The sequence below is a fragment of the Parasteatoda tepidariorum genome, chromosome 9 (genome assembly GCF_982258835.1).
Source record: "Parasteatoda tepidariorum strain Cologne lab strain chromosome 9, Ptep-v5.0, whole genome shotgun sequence".
Classification (NCBI taxonomy): domain Eukaryota; kingdom Metazoa; phylum Arthropoda; class Arachnida; order Araneae; family Theridiidae; genus Parasteatoda; species Parasteatoda tepidariorum.
In genome coordinates this window covers 15,217,740-15,240,411 of record NC_141763.1, presented here as the reverse complement: position 1 = coordinate 15,240,411, position 22,672 = coordinate 15,217,740, and the positions used below count along the sequence as shown (strand labels likewise).

At 31.4% G+C, this 22,672-nt stretch overlaps 1 protein-coding gene across 1 annotated transcript; it reads left to right on the top strand.

Moving 5' to 3' along the window:
• Positions 1-503: 503 nt before the first annotated feature.
• On the top strand, positions 504-22,576 carry LOC122271311 (uncharacterized). The gene is made up of 7 exons (XM_043052179.3): positions 504-556; positions 1,227-1,462; positions 9,997-10,144; positions 11,749-11,791; positions 13,954-14,076; positions 20,011-20,158; positions 21,580-22,576. Exons 2-7 carry the CDS (start codon positions 1,234-1,236, stop codon positions 21,726-21,728), a joined length of 840 nt encoding a protein of 279 aa, XP_042908113.2. The 5' UTR covers positions 504-556; positions 1,227-1,233; the 3' UTR covers positions 21,729-22,576.
• The last annotated feature ends 96 nt before the right edge of the window (positions 22,577-22,672 follow it).

Genomic DNA, 22,672 nt, shown 5'->3' with positions numbered 1-22,672 from the left:
AAACACTTAATATTAAAATGCTCAAAATTTTTAACAAATAAAGTATTTTATACTAATTATAATCGTAATGAATAAAATAATTGAATAAAACTTCCATGTTGCTGAAAGATAGTTTTAAAAAAAATATCGTTTGAATTTTAGTCGAAACTTTTTTAATGCATATGTATTTTTAATTTTATGATTAAAATATTATTTAAATTTGTAAATAATAAAACAAAAATATTCTTACAATAAACACGTAAATTGGAACATTTTCTCTTAGAAAGGTATTATTGTGCAAAGAAATATTTAACCTTTTTGCATTACGATTAATTTTATTCTTATATTTATATTAGTTTTGACTAACCTCTAAAATGTATCGGGTACTTTAGTCCTATATGTCTCAAAGTTTCATCAAGTATTAAGTTAAGTTTGGTAAGTAGTATTTTCTTAGTTAACATCAGCATGATTAAACAGTGATTAATCAAATCTGGAGCAGTCTCGTTAATTATAAATTTTTAATTAATTCCGGTCTGAAGTGATAGTGAAATAAGAATCAACAAAAGCAGCTTTATAGGTATTTTTTTATTTATTTTAAAATTTTACTTACTTAAGAGATTCTTATGTTTTAAAATATATTTTAATACAACTATCATAATTCTTTTGGCGGTATTAAGCGAAGAAACATCCCTTCATTGCTAAATTAGGCTTGTATATATTTGCAAAATTCTTGTTCCGTAAGTCCGTAGCCCATTCAGCTGTTTATAAAACTGATTTGATTTCTAATGAATAATAAAAAATAAAAACAAAAGTCTTGTAATTTATATTAAAGTTTTCCATATTAATTCTTTTTTTTTCTTCAGTGCAATTCTAAGCATTATGAGGATAGATTTTTCCCATTTTGTTACTGCACTCTTTATCTCTAGAAATGCAACACATGACATATTTTTGCTATTGCTAATATATATATATATATATATTGAGGAACTTAATTCATAATTCAAAAGCATATTTAAAATGCACACTTCGATCAATTACGCGATTATTTTTGAAAATTTGTCTAATTTTAATATACAGGAAAAAATTAAAAAATTTATTATACTTTATTATTAATTTTGAGTTAAATGATTCAAGTTTAACGCAATTTTTTAACTAAATGATGCAAAATTTAAAAGGCTATTTTAGCAGATAGCTCTAAAAGATACAAAAAGTTTTTTTTTTTTTAATCTTTTCATAATTATTGAAAGTTTCACAATGCGGGATCCTATGGACCGACGACCTCATAAGCCAACAGTTATAAAATTAAGGAGGCATCTGCTGGCTGATGGAAGCATGAATCACATGGTACCAGCATTGTCTTCTCTTCGCTCTACACAACCTATCCAATTAGATGAAGAAATGGACAACAACTTCGAGTGGCTCATTCATTTTGATCTACATTCAATACGGCTCTATGATATCGAGGAACAACCTTTCAATGAAGGTAAGTACCATGAAAATAAAAATAATAACAATTAACTAAATTTATCCTTGCATTCCATTCCATTTTATATCAATTTCTATTCTAAATCAAACCACCGCTGTGCCTTTATTTTATTCTATTTTAATTTCACTATTTTATCTTTCATTTATTTTGTTTTTAATAAGACTTATATGATAAAAATAAATAAAATTCCAAAATTACGTTTTTCTTCTCTCTTTCAAGTAGACTTTAAAGGTGAAAACAATGATAGTTTTGTCACTATTTTGTAATAATTTTGTTTCTTATTTATGGTACTTGTATAAAATCCTGACGAGAAGGAAGGTTGGCGCAAATTCTGACAAATTTACGTCAAATAATTTTATAATGCAACCAGTGCATATTTAATAGAATTTTTTTTTTTAAAAAAAAAAACAATTTTTTTTAAAAAAAAAAGTTTTGAAATTAATGCTTTCAAACAATTTACACAGTTTTATCATTATTTTGTAATAATTTTTTTATTTATTTATGGTGCTTGTATAAAATCCTGACGAGAAGGAAGATTTGCGCAAATTCTGTCAAATTTACGCCAAATAATTTTATAAGGCAACCAGCGCATATTTAATTGAATTTAAAAAAAAAAAGCTTTTTTTTTAAAAAAAGTTTTCAAATTAATGTTTTAGAACAATTTAGACAGTTTTGTCATTATTTTGTAATAATTTTGTTATTTATTTATGGTACTTGTATAAAATCCTGACGAGAAGGAAGGTTGGCACAAATTCTGACAAATTTGCGCCAAATAATTTTATAATGTAACCAGCGCATATTTAATTGAATTTTTTTTTTTAAAAATTAATTTTTTTTAAAAAAAGTTTTGAAATTAATGTTTTAGAACAATTTAGACAGTTTTGTCATTATTTTGTAATAATTTTGTTATTTATTTATGGTACTTGTATAAAATCCTGACGGGAAGGATGGTTGGCGCCAATTCTGACAAATTTACGTCAAATAATTTTATAATGTAACCAGTGCATATTTAATTGAATTTTTTTAAAAAAATAGCTTTTTTTTAAAAAAAAAGTTTTCAAATTAATGTTTTAGAACAATTTAGACAGTTTTGTCATTATTTTGTAATAATTTTGTTATTTATTTATGGTACTTGTATAAAATCCTGACGAGAAGGAAGGTTGGCACAAATTCTGACAAATTTACGCCAAATAATTTTATAATGTAACTAGTGCATATTTAATTGAATTTTTTTTTAAAAAATTAATTTTTTTTGAAAAAAAGTTTTAAAATTAATGTTTTAGAACATACGATTAAAAAAATGTGTGCCACAATTTATTTGCAAAAATAACTAAACATAAACTAAAATAATACTTTAATAAATAATACTTTATTAAATAATTAATTTATTTATGCTTCATTAAATAATACTTTAATAATACTTTATTAAATAATTAATTAATTTATACTTTATTAGTTTATACTTTATTAAATACTACTTTAATAATACTTATTATGTTAGTTTATACATAATTATTTAATAATACTTTAATAAATAATTATGTATAAACTAACATAATACTTTAAATTCATTATATTTAACAAAAACAAAAGCAGCTGGTTAATCAAGTTAACAACCATGTATTTGATACTTAGTTTTCCATTGTTGGTAAAAAATCATGTTGTTTAGCGCCATTTTTCAGTATGAGTGAGGTTATATATTTATTTTTGCCAGAAAGTGACTAAAATTTCGATTACCGTAAAATTATTATAACTTTTGCTGGCAACATTTAAGACACAATTGTCGTTTACAATGTTACCATGCAAAGAAATCCAGTTGAAATGTGATCACTCTAGCTAGTCTGTAAGTAGTCGAAAATTTCAATTGACAGTTCATTCTATATGGCGTATGAATGGCCACAATTTTAGCTTACAGTATTCAGGAAACAATTCTAACCTGTATTGTCATCGGGCTCACAGTTCCAAGTGAAGATTTGAAAAATCTCGAGAAATAATCAAAATTTTGGTTAACGATTAATTCTGTTTGTAGGTCAGTAAACAATTTTTATTTTATTTTATATCCCTCCTTGAACAACTGACCCATTTTTTTTTTGGATTTACAACGATTAAAGTTCAACTCCGCAGCCTTTTTAATTTGAACCCAATACAGAAGACAAGAAAACTTCTGTATCAAGTATTGGGAGACATTTGCCTTCGTGGAGGAATGTTTGGTAGAACTAACCCGCATTTGCTTTACATGAAGAGGAAAACCTCGAAACCCTCTGTCACATTTACACTTAATGTAAAGTGACAAATTAATTTCTAATTTTACTTAAGCCTTTAATTTTTCTTTAAACGTTATTCCTTTTTTCAATTTGGCAATTTTATTTTTAACTTTCTTGTTGACCTTTCTCATGGTCGTTGCGGTCATCGCACTTCCTGTGGGGAAAGTCAACCAACCCCTCTTTTCACGCCTTTCTTTTTCTTCCTTTAATTTCAGGGGGGCTAACTAACCAATCTCTTTACTTTAAATTTCAAACTCTCCGCCTCTTTAAATTTAATTGGTCGTAGTTTTTCTGGTCTACCCCAGTTAAGGAATTTTTAAGGCTTTTAAAATTAATTTTTTTTTTCTGGAGCCTTCGGGCAGGTTAACTTTTTCTTGTTCTCCGAGATGCGGACTTTGGTCCGTATCGAGGGATTTCTTTTTACATTTTTTTTTTCTTAACCTTTATTTTAAACCACTTTCCTAAACGATCACATCCCCCTTAATTTAATTTAATTTACCTTTTATATATTTTCGGCCTTAATTATATTTATCACGACGTTTCAATCATTTACCTATTTTTAATCATGACTATATCCAGAGATATATCCAATTATGCAACCCAATCTATCAATTTTAATAACAATACATAAATAACTTTACGTTACTTTATTACGCACCAAATAAACCTTTTATTTAACTCTTACACCCTCCCACGGTTAATCTGACGGCAAGGGGACTCTAACCCATGATCCGTCTAACGCTGAGAATATTTTACGTCAGCACTGTGGTCGGTGCCAGCCGGATGCAGAATTCGTATCGACCGGGCATCGCTGGGATTCGAACCCGGTTCACCTCATTTGAAAGCGAACGCTCTCTCCCCTGAGCCATCACCGCTTCTCAGTGAACAATTAAAACTTTTATTGTCACAACTTATGGAACTTTAGTAAAGATTTGAGTGTTTCAACTAATTGGAAAGAGGTCGAAATTTTAACAGCAAAATTCTTACTAGTTAATAAAAATGTTGTAATGGTGTATTAATATTACAAGTATTTTACTAATATTACAAGTATTTATTATTTATTATTCAATAATACTCTTTTAAAAATATTACAAAGGTACTTTTTTTTCTTCTTTTTGACAACCGTTCCAGTTAAAGTACATGACGTTATTTCAATGGGCCCAAAATTTTTATCTGCAGAAAGGAGCTGATGATTAATGGGATACCTGCAAGTGACGTAGTGTGGATATCTCGATCCTGATTGGTTGTTGAAACGTGCAATTTTTTTACATTAGCAACTGTCCTTTTCATTTTATTTCGAGTAAGCGAATCTCGCCAAGAACCAATTCTCTTAAGTAATACAGCCAGTATTCTTTCACAAAGATTTCTAATTCTTTCACCATATATTTACACAAACACTTAACACAAAGACAGGCACGAAGCCATGTAGAACATAAGCAGACTTATTATGCATCGAAGTTGCCAGGTACACAAAACAAAAATTATATCACGGTTACAATTAAATGCATATAAACAAATAATAAATCTAAGTTTTAAAAAAAAGCAGACGAGAAAGAATTATATTTCAACCAATTCGATGTGTGATACAGCTCTATATTTAATTAACTTCATGTTAATTAACATTCTAAGTTGAGTAGAGAAACGTAGCTCAACTTTAATACGCCATTTAGCTGCCAAAGATTGCTGGCACTGACGTGAGAGGTCACATGGGTGGGTATCAGTTGTCTTCTTTTTAGAGTGCAAATACCCGATTGCATTTAGTCATTTGAAGTTTCATTCCTCAATAAAGTCAAATCATTTTTTATGCCTTACAATTCAAAACTTTTTTTTATTGTTGAATAAAATATTATTAAAAACTTCATTTTGCATAAAATTGTTTTTAGATTAACAAATTTTATAATTCTGTTCAAGCATTTTACGCTACTCAGTTCTTGAAGTACAGTGGTGGCCAAAAGTGTGGACACTTTTTGAAAGTTTCATGTTTTTCAACATTGTGTGCTTGCAGAATATATTAATTTTCACTTAAATACAAACGATTATATATCAAATTGAAGGTAATTTAATGCAAAATTTAATAATAAATACAGTATTACAATATCTGTATTACAAAAAAAGTTATGCAATTAATAGTAAGATCTATCTTAGATTTACATTTTTTTTAAAGTGATACTTACACAATCAATACTTAGTAGGATAACCCTTAATTTTTAAGACAGCTTCACAGCGTCTTTTCATCGAGTGAACGAGAGTTTGGAGTTCATCTTTCGTAATCACATGGTGTCAAGAATCAATTATAGCTTCACTTAGTTGTCTTTTATTGGATGGATGTTTTTTTCGTACAGGAATTTTCAAACGTCGCCACAAATTTTCAATTGGATTGAGATCAGGGCTGTTTCCTGGCCATGGTAATATATCTATGCCTTTATTTTGAAACCATGCATTTGCATACTTTTGCTGTGTGGCATGGAGCTGAATCCTGCTGAAAAATAAATGGTGCGTTGTTGGAGAAGAGATCCCTGATGGAAGGTATCAATTTTGGTTTTAGGGCAGATTCGATGTATTTTTTGGCATTCAGGATGCCATCAATCACTTGAATTCGGCCCACACCATCTGCAGATATACATGCCCAAATTATGACATTTGTTGGACTTTTAGTAGTTGCTTCAATGCAATCAGGATGAAGCGCATCACCGACTCTACGTCTCACGTATTTTCTACCATCACTTCCAGAGAGCGATATCTTACTCTCATCACTCCAGATTACTTGCTTCCATTGATTTTCTGACAATTTAATGTGTTCTTTTGCCAACTTAACTCGTTTTTCAAGTTGCTTTTGATTTAAATATGGTTTTTTCCTTGGAATTCTAGCTTGTAGTCCAAATCCTGATAAGCTTCTTATTATTATTCTTGAACTTACTGCAATACCAGCTGCATTCATTTCACATCTAATGGCATCTGATAACATTTTTTTGTCTTGAAGGCATAGCCATTTAATTTTTCTATCGGTTGTAGCACTTGTGCACTTTTTTCAGCCTGATTTGGCATCCTGAATGCCAAAAAATACATCGAAACTGTCCTGAAACCAAAATTGATACCTTCCATCAGGGATCTCTTCCCCAACAACGAACCATTTATTTTTCAGCAGGATTCAGCTCCATGCCACACAGCAAAAGTATGCAAAGCATGATTTCAAAATAAAGGCACAGATATATTACCATGGCCAGGAAACAGCCCTGATCTCAATCCAATTGAAAATTTGTGGCGACGTTCGAAAATTCCTGTACGAAAAAAACGTCCATCCAATAAAAGACAACTTATTGAAGCTATAATTGATTCTTGGCACCATGTGATCACGAAAGATGAACTCCAAACACTCGTTCACTCGATGAAAAGACGCTGTGAAGCTGTCTTAAAAATTAAGGGTTATCCTACTAAGTATTGATTGTGTAAGTATCACTTTAAAAAAATGTAAATCTAAGATAGAACTTACTATTAATTGTATAACTTTTTTTGTAATACAGATATTGTAATACTGTATTTATTATTAAATTCTACATTAAATTACCTTCAATTTGATATATAAACGTTTGTATTTAAGTGAAAATTAATATATTCTACAAGCACACAAAGTTGAAAAACATGAAACTTTCGAAAAGTGTCCACACTTTTGGCCACCACTGTATGGTGAAATATGCAGAAAGTAAAATTAACATTACGAGATCCAAACTTTCGACCATATATCTGGCCTAACTATTAGGCTACCCCAACACCTATTAATAGGGGCAAGATTCCGAATGAAACGGGAAAAAAGTATGTTGTTTCAGAAAAAGTGCGTTTTTGTGTCATATTTTGTAATTTAAAATATCATCTGTAATAATTAATTAACATATTTAAAGTGAAGCTCTCGAATCATTGAGTCGTTGTAGATCTGATCACTAAATTAAAAATTATTCAGGTTGTTCAGTTTCTTATTTTGGTCTTATTTCTATACATGTAGACCTAAAAAAAATGTAAAAAAAAAATTTTTTTTTTTAAAGTGTTAACGGATTTTCATTGGATTTCATATGGAATTTCATATGGACTCTCTTCGTTTCGATACCTAAAACTTTAGAGGGCAGTTGCATGGTGTGAAAATTCTTCCTTCTTTGAGATAGTATGGTAGCAGGTCTAAATTACTCTGTTTCAGAAATGTAGTGAAGTTCAGTGCTTTTTTTACAATAAATTGTTCTTATAATTTAGTTTTTTCTCAATTTCCTATTTTTTTCATTTATCCTTAATTGAATAGAAGAAACTCTATCTCTATTTTAAAAAATCTGTAAAATAAGTCGTGGGCAGATTATTATTCTTATTAATTTACTTTATCAAATAAAATAAAGGAAAGAAAAAAAATCAAGTTTTCTTAAGTTATTTATAACTTTTTAATGTGTGTTTTTAGTAAATATTTCAATCAATATATTTATAAGAATATTTCTTTTCGTAGAATATAAGCTTTAGATTTTAAATAATTTTTGATTTTTTGCAATGCGTCCTGAAATTCTATGGTTTCTCGTAAAAAAACTGTGAGCAGAATTCACTTTGGTGGGATTTCAAAGTATTACATATAATTATGAAATCAAATAAAGCTTTTAAAAATAATATTTTTCAAGTTGATTAAAAAAAAAGAGAGAATTTTATTTTTGTCACATCTCACACATAAGTGTTAGGGTGCATCACTTACGAAAGCGTGGGTTGGGAGGCGATAGAAAATTTATTACGAAAAAAATGGCTCTAGCATGAGTTTTGTACTACAGACTCAAACGGTGGTTTGTAGGGTGCTTTAAAGTCGACTGTGGCAGGTCCTCCGTACTTCGAACCTATATGTGCACCAAATTAGTCGCGGGTAGACTAAGAATTACGGATTTGTATACGGTTCAACATACATACATACATATAAACATTCTGATTTGTTTATATAGATCATTATCATCATTATTAGTTTCAATCTTATGTCTGTTCGTTTATGTACAATGGTTGAAATCTTGATTGAATTAAAATTAATTTGGAGCTAAATTATGCTTGCAGCTGTCCGGATACGACAAAAACTAGCATTATCACCACATACGAAACTCCAGTAGAAGTTTCAGTACTCTAGTCAGTCGGAAAATGGTAGGAAATTTGATTATCGATAAAATCTCTTTGGCAATAATATCACAGTAAATGTTGGTTATCAGGAAACGATATTGAAACTTGTCTTATCCTCAGGCACGAAGCTCTTCAGTAGAGATTTCAGAACACTGACCAGTCAGACGGAAAGTGGTCAGAGTTATGACTCATGGTAAATTTATCTTGGTGATAATATTACAATACATGCTGGCTGCAGTTGTCAGGATACGACAGAAACTTGCATTGTCACCACACATGATGCTCCAACAGAAATTTCAGTTCTCTAGTCAGCTGTAAATTGGTCGGAAATTTGATTGTCGTTAAAATTTCTTTGGTAATAATATTACAATAAATGTTACTTGAGCCGTGATGGCTCAGGGGATAGAGCGTTCGCCTTCCATTGAGGCGAACCGGGTTCGAATCCCAGTCGATACGAATTCCGCATTCGGCTTGCACCGACCACAGTGCTGACGTGAAATATCCTCAGTGGTAGACGGATCATGGGTTAGAGTCCCCTTGCCATCAGGCTAATCATGGGAGGTTCTCGAGGTCATCCTCTCCATGTAACGCAAATGCTGGTTAGCTCCCTCAAAAAGTCCTTCACGAAGGCAAAATTTCTCCCAATACTCGATTCTTGGGTTTCCTTGTCTTCTGGATTGCGTTCAAAATGACAAGGCTACGGAGTTGAACATAAGTAGTCGTAAACTCATAAAACTGGGTCGGCTGTTTAACGGCGGTTATGAAATAAAATAAATGCTACTTGTCAGGAAGCGATTGAAGCTTGTCTTCTCATCAGGGGAGAAGCTCTAAGTAGAGTTTTGAGCTTGTCAGAAATTATGATTCATGATAAATTCACATTGGTGATACACGCCGCTTGTCAGGAAACGATTGGAACTCATTAGACTATTTTGGAGATTTCAGTACTCTAGTTCGTCAGAAACTGATCGAAGCATCGATTGCTAGATTTTCTTTTCGTACAAACAAAAGCAAATTCTTAGAAACGTAACAAAAAATATTGTTGAGAAATTACGACTTGGATTTTATAAGCTTCATGGTAAGTGTATAAAATGTCAACTGCAATGCATTCTTTTCTTTTTATTCCATTTTTTTCCCTATCCCATTTAGAACTTCGGAGAGACAAGCCTAAGGGCCAACGCAAGAAATGTTCTGCTTTGAAAAAAAATGTTCGACATTTCTATACCCAGATGATTACTGAGTGTTTGAATGAAATTGGCGAGGCATCCGTGGAAATGATTTATCAGTGGATTCATCAGTAAGAATTCTTATTTCATTTATTGCTTCGTTATGAACTTAACGCGACAGCTTAAGAAGGCGCTATATCGTGGAAGAAATTTTTCATCACAAATTTTGTTTAACCTCCATTTTGTATTTTAAAATTTTAACCTTAAGTAAACCATGAAGTTTTAAAGACTGAAAAGGTTTTTAAGGTGGTCCTTCGAAGTTTCTGTCGCCATATGAAATGGTGCTTTTTGCGAGTAATATGGTATTGTCATAACTGCTGACAGTTTGCAGTAGTTTGCTCATGATTATTAGGCAAATTTAGCCTCAAGTAAGCGCTGTCTACGCTCATTATGAAAATAGCGCAAAACTTCCATAGGGAGAAAAGCCATAGTTTTGTGAGAATGAAAAGCGTTTGTTGTCTAATTTTTTAATATTTAAAAGGTTACTCGAATACTGCATTATCTGGGCACATAAAAATTTGCAAAAACTGAGAATAAGGCAGTTATTTCGTTAAATTTCCTCTGGGAGGAAAAATATCGCCAAATTGGCCATTTTTGAAAGGTTTTTTATCTTTTAAAATATCTGAAGGCTTGGTTTCTTAGGACAGGACGCCGTCAGCTGGAAATCAGCGCTAACCTCTGATTGGTCCATTTGTGAGTTTGATAATATGCGTCATCGAACGCTCATCTTGAACTACAATTGCCGTCCAACTCAACTGCAGTTGGATTACAACGTGACGTTAACCACAGAAGCAATGGCGGACAACATCCAACAGCACATTGAAATCAGCCAATATTTTAATTTTGACATTAAACATAGCACTCTTCATTTAGCTTAGCTATAATGTGTTTTTTCTTGGACAAAGTCATTATTTGTTCTCTAAAACACTGGTCGACAATAACAAAATCAATACAAATTCAAAATAAATATTTGTTTACGTTATTAACGCATGCGCAATGAGAGATAATGTCTGCGTAGGACCGACTGCTCACGCTGAGCTAACAAAAAAGTATTTTTTTTTGGCGTCAGCTCTACGTCAACTTTCCGCTGACGCCCAGATAAGGCGCTAGTTCTAAGAAACCAGGCCTTGAGCTAACAAACCAGTATTTTGTTGGCGTCAGCGGGACGTTGACGTCCCGCTGACGCTGAGATAAGGCGCTTGTCCTAAGAAACCAGACCTTAGTTGTTTGTCTGTTCTAAAGACCAGATAAATTTTTGCCGTCAAGATTATATGTATTGTTAAAAATCACATCTTTACTTTAAAGGCACTTAGAATGGGGCTTTTTTATTTTCCTTGATGACAGATCTTCGAAAAACCATTTTAATGCATCAAAATGTAAACAAGTTATGGCTCAGAATTATTTCCCAATATTATTAATTATCTATTATACTTATCATTGCACAATTATTCCATGTAAATTTTGATATTTTGAAGAGAGAAAAAAATTTTCTTTCAGTGTTTAAAATTTCATGGTTTATTCTCGGTTTGCGTGAAATCAGTTTTTACGTAATTGAAGTTTTAAATTACCAATTTGTGTGGGGGGAAAATGTACAATGAAGGACTTCTCCCGCGGTCTAGTGTCGCTCCTCTTAATATATCTAACTTCATTTCTTTTTTATACTTTCTTTTTCCAGAAAAAGATGTATACCTCACCAGACGCAGCAAGCGAATTGGAAGGTGAGCCATTTTCATTATATATCTGTCAGAATTTTTAAGAGTAAGATTTAGCGAGGCTGGCAAAAGCAAAATAAATAATGAAGAAAACAAGCTAACCTGCACTTTTTTGCTAACTCTAACTTCGAAATTACAGTCGGACTTCTATCTAACGAACTTCCGTTTTGCAAATTTCTCTATTTTGCGAATTTTTTTTCGAGGAACCAACATCACTTTGGAAATTTCTTCGTAAAATAACTTCCCAATCGAGAAGTGAATTTTCTATTTAACGAACTTTTTTTTGAGATCCACTTTCCCTATTTCCCAAAATATTTCGGAACATTTCAATGTTGTTAACGCATTCGCATTTAATGTGAGAAATGACTTCGAATTAATTTTCGCAGCCACACAACTTTTAGAGAAAGCAGTAAAATCAATTAATTCTTGGGTAAGAATTCTGTTTCTCTGCAAACTTTAAAGTAAAGAATTTGTCCTTAATGCATGCTGGTACCAGCATAAGTTAATTAAATTACACCAACCTATGCCTCCTATAACTGAAAGCCTCCACACGGTTTCACTATGAAGAGAAACTAATTTACGAAAAAGCCTTTTAATACAAAATATAATAAAAATAAGAAAGTGGTAGCAATTATAAGTGTAAAAATTTGTTTAATTCACGAATAGGATCGGTTTGTCTTACTCACTTGTCAACCACTATAGATTCAAATTTGAAATATATATGATACATATCTCTTAATTACTCCTAAAACAGAATTTCATGCGCTTAGACTACTTATAAAATACCGTGTGGAGGTTGCGCTCGCCAATCCCTGTAGCTGCTTTTGCAGTTCCTTAGAGATTACTTCGAGATTAGAACTCTATTGAATACTCTTTTTCGAATTCTAGCTCTATTGGCGTATTTAAATTGTCATGTATAGTGATTTTTTTTAAAAAGAAGTTTTAAAACGATGCAGCATATACATTTTCGTGAAACCTTTGATTAAAAAACAATAGTACAGTGACTATGTTCCCTTGAATAACCGAAGTCAAGACAATGTCAACTTTCACCGGTGAATGTCAACAATCGCATAGTCGCTATGATGAATGTCAGAAATATTTGTTATATCCGATTTGATGTTAATTTATTCGTTGATATTATTATATTTATTCGATATTTTAATATCTGGTGAGGATAGATTAACAGAAACGTCAATGCTCTGAGTACTGGTTAAATGCATACTGTGCAATGGCACTTGACCTTAAAAAAACATTGATGTAGGGCATACCAGGCAGTGGCACTGAACCTTAAGAAACATTGATGTAGGGCAGTGCTTCCCAAAGTATGGTACGCTTACCCTCAGGGGTACGGGAACAGTATAGAGGGAGTACGCTTTCTTATGCGAAATATCTTTTAACAAACGAAAATTTTAAAAAATTTATTCAAAAACAAAGCTAGATTAGACAAAATTTACGATGACGTATTTTTCAATTGGCTATTGTTTGCAGAGTTAGCAGTCAATATTTAGTGGTGTCAACAGCCAGTTGTGATTTTTAACTTTCGTGCAATTTTTTTTACAGTAAAAAATGCATTCATTTTTTTTATCAGGGGTACACAGCGTTACGAAAAATTTAGAAGGGGTACACAAAAGCTATAAGTTAGGGAAACACTGATGTAGGGTATGCCGGGCAGTGGCACTTAACCCCTTCCTTCTCGCTCCCGTGAAAATGACGGGTGAGTTTTCGCCCCCTATTTCTCGCTCCCGTGATATTGACGGGATGGAGTGTTCAGTAGTAACGCGCCTATAAGAATAAAACTAATTCACTTCTTTTGCCTGGAAAACATTTTATTTCTCATTTTACACATGTGATGGCAGTAACACGATATTTTTAAGGTAATTGTAGATAGTTAGTTTATTTTAAACTAGATGTCAGCACTAATCAAATACGTAATACAAATACAAAAGCCAAAAAAAATTGGCACTTTTATGACCGTTTTCCTGAAAATAAGTAGACCTAGTGTAGATTTCGGATATATACCAAAGCGACCATGTGATTGTCAGCATTCACCCGAGAAGTCATTCACTGTAACATATACATTACGTCATGATTTCTATGCATTTTAAATAACTAAGGTTTGATGTTTTTGGAAGAGTTCAATTCTAAAGTGAACTCTAATTCTCTTTCAGAATACAGTTCGCCATACTTTGTCCGTGTGCCCTTTATTTGAAAAGAAAAAAATAGAGAGGAAGAACGTTTGGTTTTTGAGCGATACTTCCACAAAGGAAATCAAGAACGAAGCACTCCATCAGGTAAATGAATCGGATACTTTATACATACTATAACATTTGTTCCTGATTGATTTCAAATGCTAGGAATGCTATTCGATGGGAAGAAAAAGAGAGAGAAATTTCTATATTTTTGAAGTGATACTTCTTATGCGACTTCCAACAAGGTTGCGTTAAACGTTTAACGCTACATTTTTATTGGCCGGGAAATCACGTGGTAGGATCCAGTTTACCTTCTTCCATATTGTTTTGGTTCTCACTAACAAATAAAAGTCATAAAAGTATTGTTTTTCTATAAATATTTTTTCAGTTTGTTTTGATACACATATAATTTAAAAGGATAGTATTTTTTATTTTCAAATTTAGTGGATAACAATTGTAAAAAATGAGTGAAAACAATCCCACGGACAATGCCATGGATTTATAAAGTTATGTCAAGGTACGTCTCTCGTGAATATCAATTGATTGTTAGGTTTCCTCTTTTGAAATTACATTATGACACATTCACATACATTATTAATACAAATACATTTTCCATGGCGAGACGATGAGGCAACCACAAGCACTTCCACTGGTTCAAGAGGTCCATGAGGGAAAAATACACAATAATTACCGTTATTACAGAGCACGGAAGCGAGCGGAGCTAGGAAAAAGAGTCGTTGAATAGAACTGGTGATCCTTCTACGACTGCTGATTCTTCTACAATTAATGTCGCAGGTTACGAAGTTTAACTTCTTCCGTGCGGAGGGACTCCACGCACTATTTTTTTTTCTCACTATCTCCATTGCTAAAATTTAACTGAATGACAAAGAAACTAAGCAGCGTACGGACTTGGCATAGGCCTGCCACGAAACTCATAAATCAATATTTCCTAGTACACGAGAAATGATGCTTTTTATGTTGTTTTTTGTTTCTTTACGAATTTAGGACAAAAAAAAATTTTTTTTTTAAATCGGGTAAACCAGGCAAGTTGGGATACTTGATATTTTTTGATTTTATTTCTCATACATAAAATATTTTCTCAAGTTTTTTGGGGTAAAAATTGAAGAGCCTCTGAAATTTTGAGGAAGAAAGATCTAACTACATACGGCAAGACTTTTTGTGAAATGAGTGAACCACGACACTGAACATTATTTTTCGTTCATACTGATTACTTGCGTTCATACTGACCATTATTTTGCGCTCACACTAACTGTTATGGCATAAATCCTTTCAGTGGATCTTTGCATCCAAGGTCAAAGGTTATTTAAACATATTTGAAACAAGACTGTTCTCTAAGACTTAATCCGCTAAAATCAATTCGTGTCAACAGTGGACCACAAACGCATATATTTTTCGAATTTTTAATAGTGAGTAAAAAAAATTAAAAAATATGTCTGGTGTACATTTTAAGTGACCTTAAAATTAACCTTAAATTAGCGAGAAACTGAAATTTTGCACAACTTTCAAGCTCATCAACTTCCTTATCAGAAGCTAGACGAGTATGAAATTTTTGGGGAAAAAAAGCCTTAAGTATGATAGAAACAAAATCATGGTTATCGATTCAACTTTTATATAACATGACCTTACTCCTTACTTGATTAGTTGAATACAGAGATTGTTATGGGCAAACTGCAAATTGTTTATTTAAAAAAATGTGATTTATGCCCACCATGAATATCTGAAGCACACAACTGCAATTCACTCTTTTCACAAAACTTTTAAGGCTTCTTTTCCAGCAAATTTCATATGCGTCTAGTTTTGGCGAAGGCAGTCAGTTTCTTGCTACTTTAAGGTCACGCCAATTGTGATACTCTTACTGTCTATTCACAGAAATGTACACATTTGTGGTTTACTCTTAGTACAAGTGAATTTTGACTGTCGAAGTCCAAGAAAATAGCCTTATTTCGAAGAGTTTTTTAATTGCCTTTGACCTAGGAAGCAAAGGTCCACTGAGAAGAAGATTCATGTCTTAATAGTCAGTGTGAAAATAGAAAAACATAAAATAAAGACAAACGTCAAGGTTCACTCTTTTCATAAAAATATTGCCGCATGCCAATATATGTGTTTTTCTCAAAATTCCAGGGAATCTTTCATTTGAAGCTCTCCCACCCTCAAAAAAAAAATATTAATGACTTTGAGAAGAAAAAAAAAATTTGCTAAAAAAAACACGTGTCTAATAGTTTAACATAAAAAACACATACTGAGAATTTTATTCCAATCAAAAATGTCAAGTATCTTCAACTTTCAAATGATAACTATGATTATTCTACGTAAAATATTTCCATCTCTATTTATATGGTATATATTAAAACAAGATATAAATAAACATTTGCTGCTATGGATACAACTGAATACAGTTATGAATACAGATATTGCTATTATCCTCATGAGTAAAATTAGCTATTATTCTTATTTATTTTTTTTTGCAAAGAACTAAATCAGCATTAATACTTTATGTTAATTGATTCCCCCAAAGACCTCCATATTATTGTACAGTAAGTTAAGTTCGGAAAACTTACGCAATAACAATTTCTTTCAATCATCGTCTTGTGCATATTTATTCATTTTCAATACATAAACATACGTTGGTTGAATTTTGCCTCACAGAGCTTTTGGAGCGATCTCCAAATTCCCTCCACTTATAAAAAGTTAACAATCCTTTGACAACTGACTTATAAAATGATCCAGTTCATAGTTTTCACTTGATGTCATCATTCTTTGTTTAATATAAATTTTTTATCAATATTTTAAATAATATAAAATAAAAAAACAACAAGAAAAAGCTTATATATTAAAAATAATAAAATACAATGGGATACCTGCAAGTGACGTAGTGTAGGTATCTCGATCCTGATTGGTTGTTGAAACGTGGCATTTAAGTTAGCAACTGCTCTTTCCATTCTATTTCGAGTAAGCCAAGCCTTTCAAGCTTCAATTCTCTTAAGTGACATATTCTAAATTCTTTCAAAAAGATTCTTTCTCAGAGATTTCAATTCTTTCACTCTATATTTGCACAGAGACTTAACCCAAGGACAGGCACGAAGCCATGTAAAACATAAACAAGCTAATTATATATCGAAGTTGCCAGACAAACAAAGCAAAAATATATCACGGTTATAATAAAACACATAAACAAATAATAAAGTTCAAAATGTAGAGAAAACAAGGGAAAAATTACAGAACAATGAAAAAAAGGGGGGAAAGAAAATAATAATAAAAATAACAAAAAACAAAAAATAATGTTTAAAAAAAAAATTTAAAATCCGGATTTTTAAATTTTTTTTTAAACATTTCTTTCCGATTTTTTGTTATTTTTATTATCTTCTTTTTTTTCCCCTTTTTTTTTCATTATTCTGTAATTTTTCCCTTGTTTTCTCTACATTTTGAACTTATTTTATGAGTTGTATTTACTTGCAACTTATGCGCAATAAATAAAACTTATTGTTTTTCTTAATTTTCTTCGTGGTTTTTTTTGTTTTTATTTATTATGCTATATATATATATATATATATATATATATATATATATATATATATATATATATATATATATATATATATATATATATATATATATATATATATACATAATGAATGATTTTAACTTTCCAATTAAAAAAAGCATTGATTTTAATTCTAACTATCTAACTATTACGAGTTTTTAAAAGATACTGATAAATATAAAAACGATTTAATTAATAATTTCGAATTCCTAGCGATTTTTCTAGTTTATTTCTTAAATTTTATTTTAAAAATATTTTTAAAAACTTGGTACATTAATTTTTTGATTTTTATTTAATTTTTCTGCTTTTAGAATGAGCTCTGATTTATTTTTTAAGGTAGGAAATAACTATGATAAGCTATTCCTAAAGCCACTGGACGGAATAGTTTGGATGCGTGACCGTTTACACTGGATTAGTTAAATACTTTCTTAAGCAAACTTCTAAATTAATTGTAGCCTCTTAACCTCTTAAAATAACTTTAATTATTTTAATTGCCCAGTATGATAAACAGTTTATTTTTAATTTTTACTACTATTTGTTTTAAAGTTAATGTGTATATATATATATATATATATATTAAAGTAAAAGTTAGTGTTAAAAATTTAAGGTAGTTACAGTTATGAAATAAGAAAAAGTGCAGAAGTAAAGCGTCCCGCATGGACATTACAAAGGAAGCCGACCACCTGCGTTTCTTGGAAAAAGTAGAGAAGAAAAAAATTCCAAAACCCTTAAAAGGGAAAGTGTAAGAATACAAAAGTGTCTGCAGGGACTATATATAATTGCGATCTATAATTTTATTGAGTGACACAATTTCACACCTTTTCTTGTACACCAGCCTCAGCTCAGTTTTTTTTATTGATGTTGTCAAACTCATTCGATGGGGTAATATGTTTACAATTTTTATTTTAAGGGTCCTTAGACCTGATTTTATAATGTTTTTAATTGTTCTTATGTTGTACTTTGTTTTATTGGCCTGTTGCCATCTTACTGAAACAATTCTTTTGGTTTTTAATAAATGCCACGGCACGGAAGGGCTTCGCCGGGTCCCTCGACCAGCGCGTGTGCACGATTCTGAATCGCCCCTCTCCTCTGAGGGGGAGGGCTGTCGCTGCAACGAGTCCATAACATTTTCCCGCATACCCATATTTGGGGGGGGGGCGTAAAACGACCTATACTATTAAGGTAGTTTTCTACGGTCAGAAATCTGACAAAGAGAAGGTATGTTTATTCAGAGAAAGTACGCTTTTGTGTATGATTTCTTATCTAATATTAGCATAGATATTTCTTTATAACCGTCGTTGAACAGCCGACTCAATTTTGGATTAACCATTACTAATGTTCAACTCCGTAGCCTTGTTATTTTGAACCAATCCAGAAGACAAGGAAACTCCTGGATTAGTACCCCCAGAGGTATGATTTGTTATGGGAACATGGTGGACTTTGTGACATGACAGACTTAACTTGCATCAGTCACCATTCACTATACGGGTAGTCTTCGGCCGGCGTGCATCAAACCCACGACCTCTTGACATGGGCACAGTGCCCTACCAACCAGGCTAAAATTAGCAAATTTGAGATTACCCCCTCGAATCATTAAGATTGATTCCTAGAAAATAAAAATCCGATAGTTATTCATGGTGGTCTGCTTTGTATTTTGCGCACTGTACATGTTTATGCAAAAAAAAAATTTTAAGTACACTGAAGCGAAGAAAAAAAAATTATGTTTTTAGACTTAAAACGGAAAATGCAGGGTAGCATTGTGGTGATAAAAAGTTCATTACGAAAACGGTATTTTTTTCGATTTTAGACCTGACTAAAATAAAATTACTTTCATCTTCTTTAGTTTACTTGAAAAATGTAAAGATATTTATTTTTATTTTAAGCTTGCTATTTTCTTCTTAAGTGTTGTGTCAGTTGTTTCGTTTGTGTCAAGGAGAGATCGAAATTTCGATTGGCGATTAAAGGGCAGTACTTTTTGCTTGCCTTATAAAGTACCTTATAAAGAGCAGTTGTAACCTGTATTGCCATCAGGTACAAAGTTCCAGTTAAAATGTAAGCACTCTAACTAGTTGGAAATGGACGATAAATATCTTCTGATGGTGATAAGATCTGCTTTCAAGGGTCAGGTCAATGATCCAAATTTCTTTTGTTACCTGATATAGAACTCCAGAGGATTGATTGATAGATTGAATTGTTAATCAGAAAGTGATCGAAAGTTTGATTGGCGATAATTTTCCTTGGATGATAATACTCTTTGCGGCTGTCAGGAACAGTTTGAAGTTGCATTGTCATCAGGCAATGTGCCAGAGTAGAGATTTGAGAGATCTGGCTAGTGGGAAAGTGGTCGCTGATCGAAATTGCGAACGCAAGATTCCAACTTCAAGGAAGGCACGGTAGCAGGCAATATAAAATGCAGCAATAAAGAATTTTTTAGAATATTTATTCTTGTTAATTCCTCTCTTTTTTTTCCACAGAAAGTGAAGCTGTTGATCAGACGGGAGAAAGAATTTAGAATGACAGAGCATAAAGACACCAATTATTTTCTTTGTCAACAAAATGAAACCTCTTCGGAAAATGCACTTGTAAGTTTCATTCCTGAAGCCTGGCCTCCAAACAATACAGGTAATATAACATCCCATTGCTTCTATCTCTCTCACACAGCAAACGTCATATTTCATTAACCACATGGACTCAAACTCTATAAATATTCTTTACTTTTCTCTATAACATAGTAGGCACCGGAGACCGCAGATCTCTTTAGCGTTTACACTACAGCTCGATCGTAGCACAACACTGACCTTATTCATTCTTTCTCTATTCTCTGGTTACAAAAAAAATTACCTAGATGGCGTTGGTATTTGCTCAAAACAGCGTATTAGCTGGGAATTATTTTCTTATTATTCGTGTTATGACTTTTGAGCCTATCACAACAATGCTTTCAAACAGTTAAACAGTAAATCTCGTATTTTGTACTCATTAGTGGGTATCAATCAATGTTTAACAATTCTTTTATACCATGGACAATAAACTATTTGAAATCTAATTATACCGGATGTACGTTGTGACAGCCCTTAATATCTGTGCCTAGAATCCCTGGGAGAAAAAAACATACACATTTAGGGATACGAAGCAATATTTATAAGCTAGGAAAAAGTTCTTTCGAAATTTAACGAATCCTCATATATTCGTTAAGATGTGTCTGAAAGTTCGAAAAAAGAAAGGAGTTAAAAAAAGGCATCATTAGAAACGTTATTAGGTAATTCAACTGGTTTTGGTATTTTCTGCAGTGGTGATTCGTTCGTATTTGTTTTTTCCTAATTGAAATATTACTTCGCAACTCATAATGTGTATACTCTTTTGAACCTTATTTTTCACACAAATATTTTATTTCAATATGTATAGTAAGGGCGGACATTACGAAACACCTTGTATAGTCTCAGCTTGCAATGTAAGTGGAAAAATGCTGTAAATGAAAAACAAATGAGTGAGAGAGAAGGAAGAAATCAATTAGCTGGAAACTGTAAGTTAAATTGCAATTGTGAAACTAAAAACTATAATTTAAATTTAAAAAAACTGATTTAATTTAAAAATGAAAACTACAATTAAATGATTAAATAAAAAGAGAATATAAAGAAAATTTCAGCAAGAAAGAACAGATTGTCCAAACATTTGTACAGTGCGCAAAATAAAAACGGACCATCCTGAATGACATTGAAAATTTTTTGCACACAATTATAAAATTTGTTTATTCAAATATAATTACACACAAAAAAGTACTTTTATTAAATATTTATTATTTTATTTAATAATAGTCGAAACAATTTCGAATTGTAGCAAACGATTTTTTGCATCAGTTTGAAGAATATAATTTTACATGGCTAAATACACGACTATATCGATTGAATGCGATTGAACGTTTTGAAATTTTAACGAACTAGAGCAGTTTCGTAGAAGCGTATGCGTAGAGCGGTACATTTCGAAGCGTACGCGAAAACTACAAAAGAAAGAGAAAAAATGTGTTCATCACCATTTGTCTCTTTCAGAATCGATGGCAGAGGTCAGCAGCTCAACCCTCGAATATTTTGAACTTCAAGCGCCTGTGGGAACAGAATTTCTGATAGAGACTGACTGTACAGAACCTATCGAAGTCACTTACTTGTTCAATGAAATAGAGGAACATCATAAATATTGAGTTATTAATTGTACACATTATTTGTTTTCCATAAACGCACATATTTATATAACTCTATCTAAAAATGATCTAATGTCACTCCTATTTTTAGACTTTTTTCTTTTTTTTAGCGCATTTTCTTAAATTTCGGAGTATATTTTTAAATTTATTTTAGGGCATTTTCTTTACACTCCAGTTTTTTTTTAATTTTAAATTCTTATTATTGTAATAATAGAAATTCTTTAATGAATTAATTCTAGCATATTTGCAGTTTATACAATATCTTCTGCAATCTTATTCTCTCTATTTGTTTCAAACATAGCATATTCAAATGGCTCCTCTGTTTTTCTTAATATCGGTATTTTAATATATATTTTTACTTGTACCGTTTTCTTACATGAAAATTGAGAAAAGAAATAATAATTACAAAATTATCAGGAACGAAATAATAATTCTCGTTTAAATATAAGGGTATGGTTTTCTCTTAGAAGGGAATTTTGCTATGTTTTTAAGGATGGTCATTTTTAAGAGATGAAAAACCGGGTTTTAGCTATCACATTTTTTTTACAAAATGATTGGTGTCTCTCGTTATTCTCCTTATTATAATTCTATTTTTATATTTTGTCTTTAAAAATAAAATTAAATGATATTCCATGTATTGATGAGCACCGTATTACCATCATACTTGTCATAAAACATATTTTATACAAAATAATACTGAATTGATACGCATTGACTGAATGCTTTACTGGAATGTACAGCAGCATGATACATTTATATCTTTTATTCTTAAGTGTTATAATGTTATTGTAATATATCATACCTGTATATCTTATTTATTTGTTAATAAAACTACCTAAATTAATAAAGAGTTGTTTGTTCGCACATTTGGCTAGTTGAAGAGTCAATCAAAACTTCAATCAAGTGATCTTTTGTACAGTGAAACCTATCGAGAGCGACCGTTC

Excerpts from the sequence above, each read along its gene's own strand:
- LOC122271311 (XM_043052179.3), top strand. The coding sequence starts at position 1,234 with ATGCGGGATCCTATGGACCGACGACCTCATAAGCCAACAGTTATAAAA. Across the intron at positions 1,463-9,996 it reads GGAACAACCTTTCAATGAAG|AACTTCGGAGAGACAAGCCT; the intron begins GTAAGTACCATG and ends TATCCCATTTAG. Across the intron at positions 10,145-11,748 it reads ATTTATCAGTGGATTCATCA|AAAAAGATGTATACCTCACC; the intron begins GTAAGAATTCTT and ends TTCTTTTTCCAG.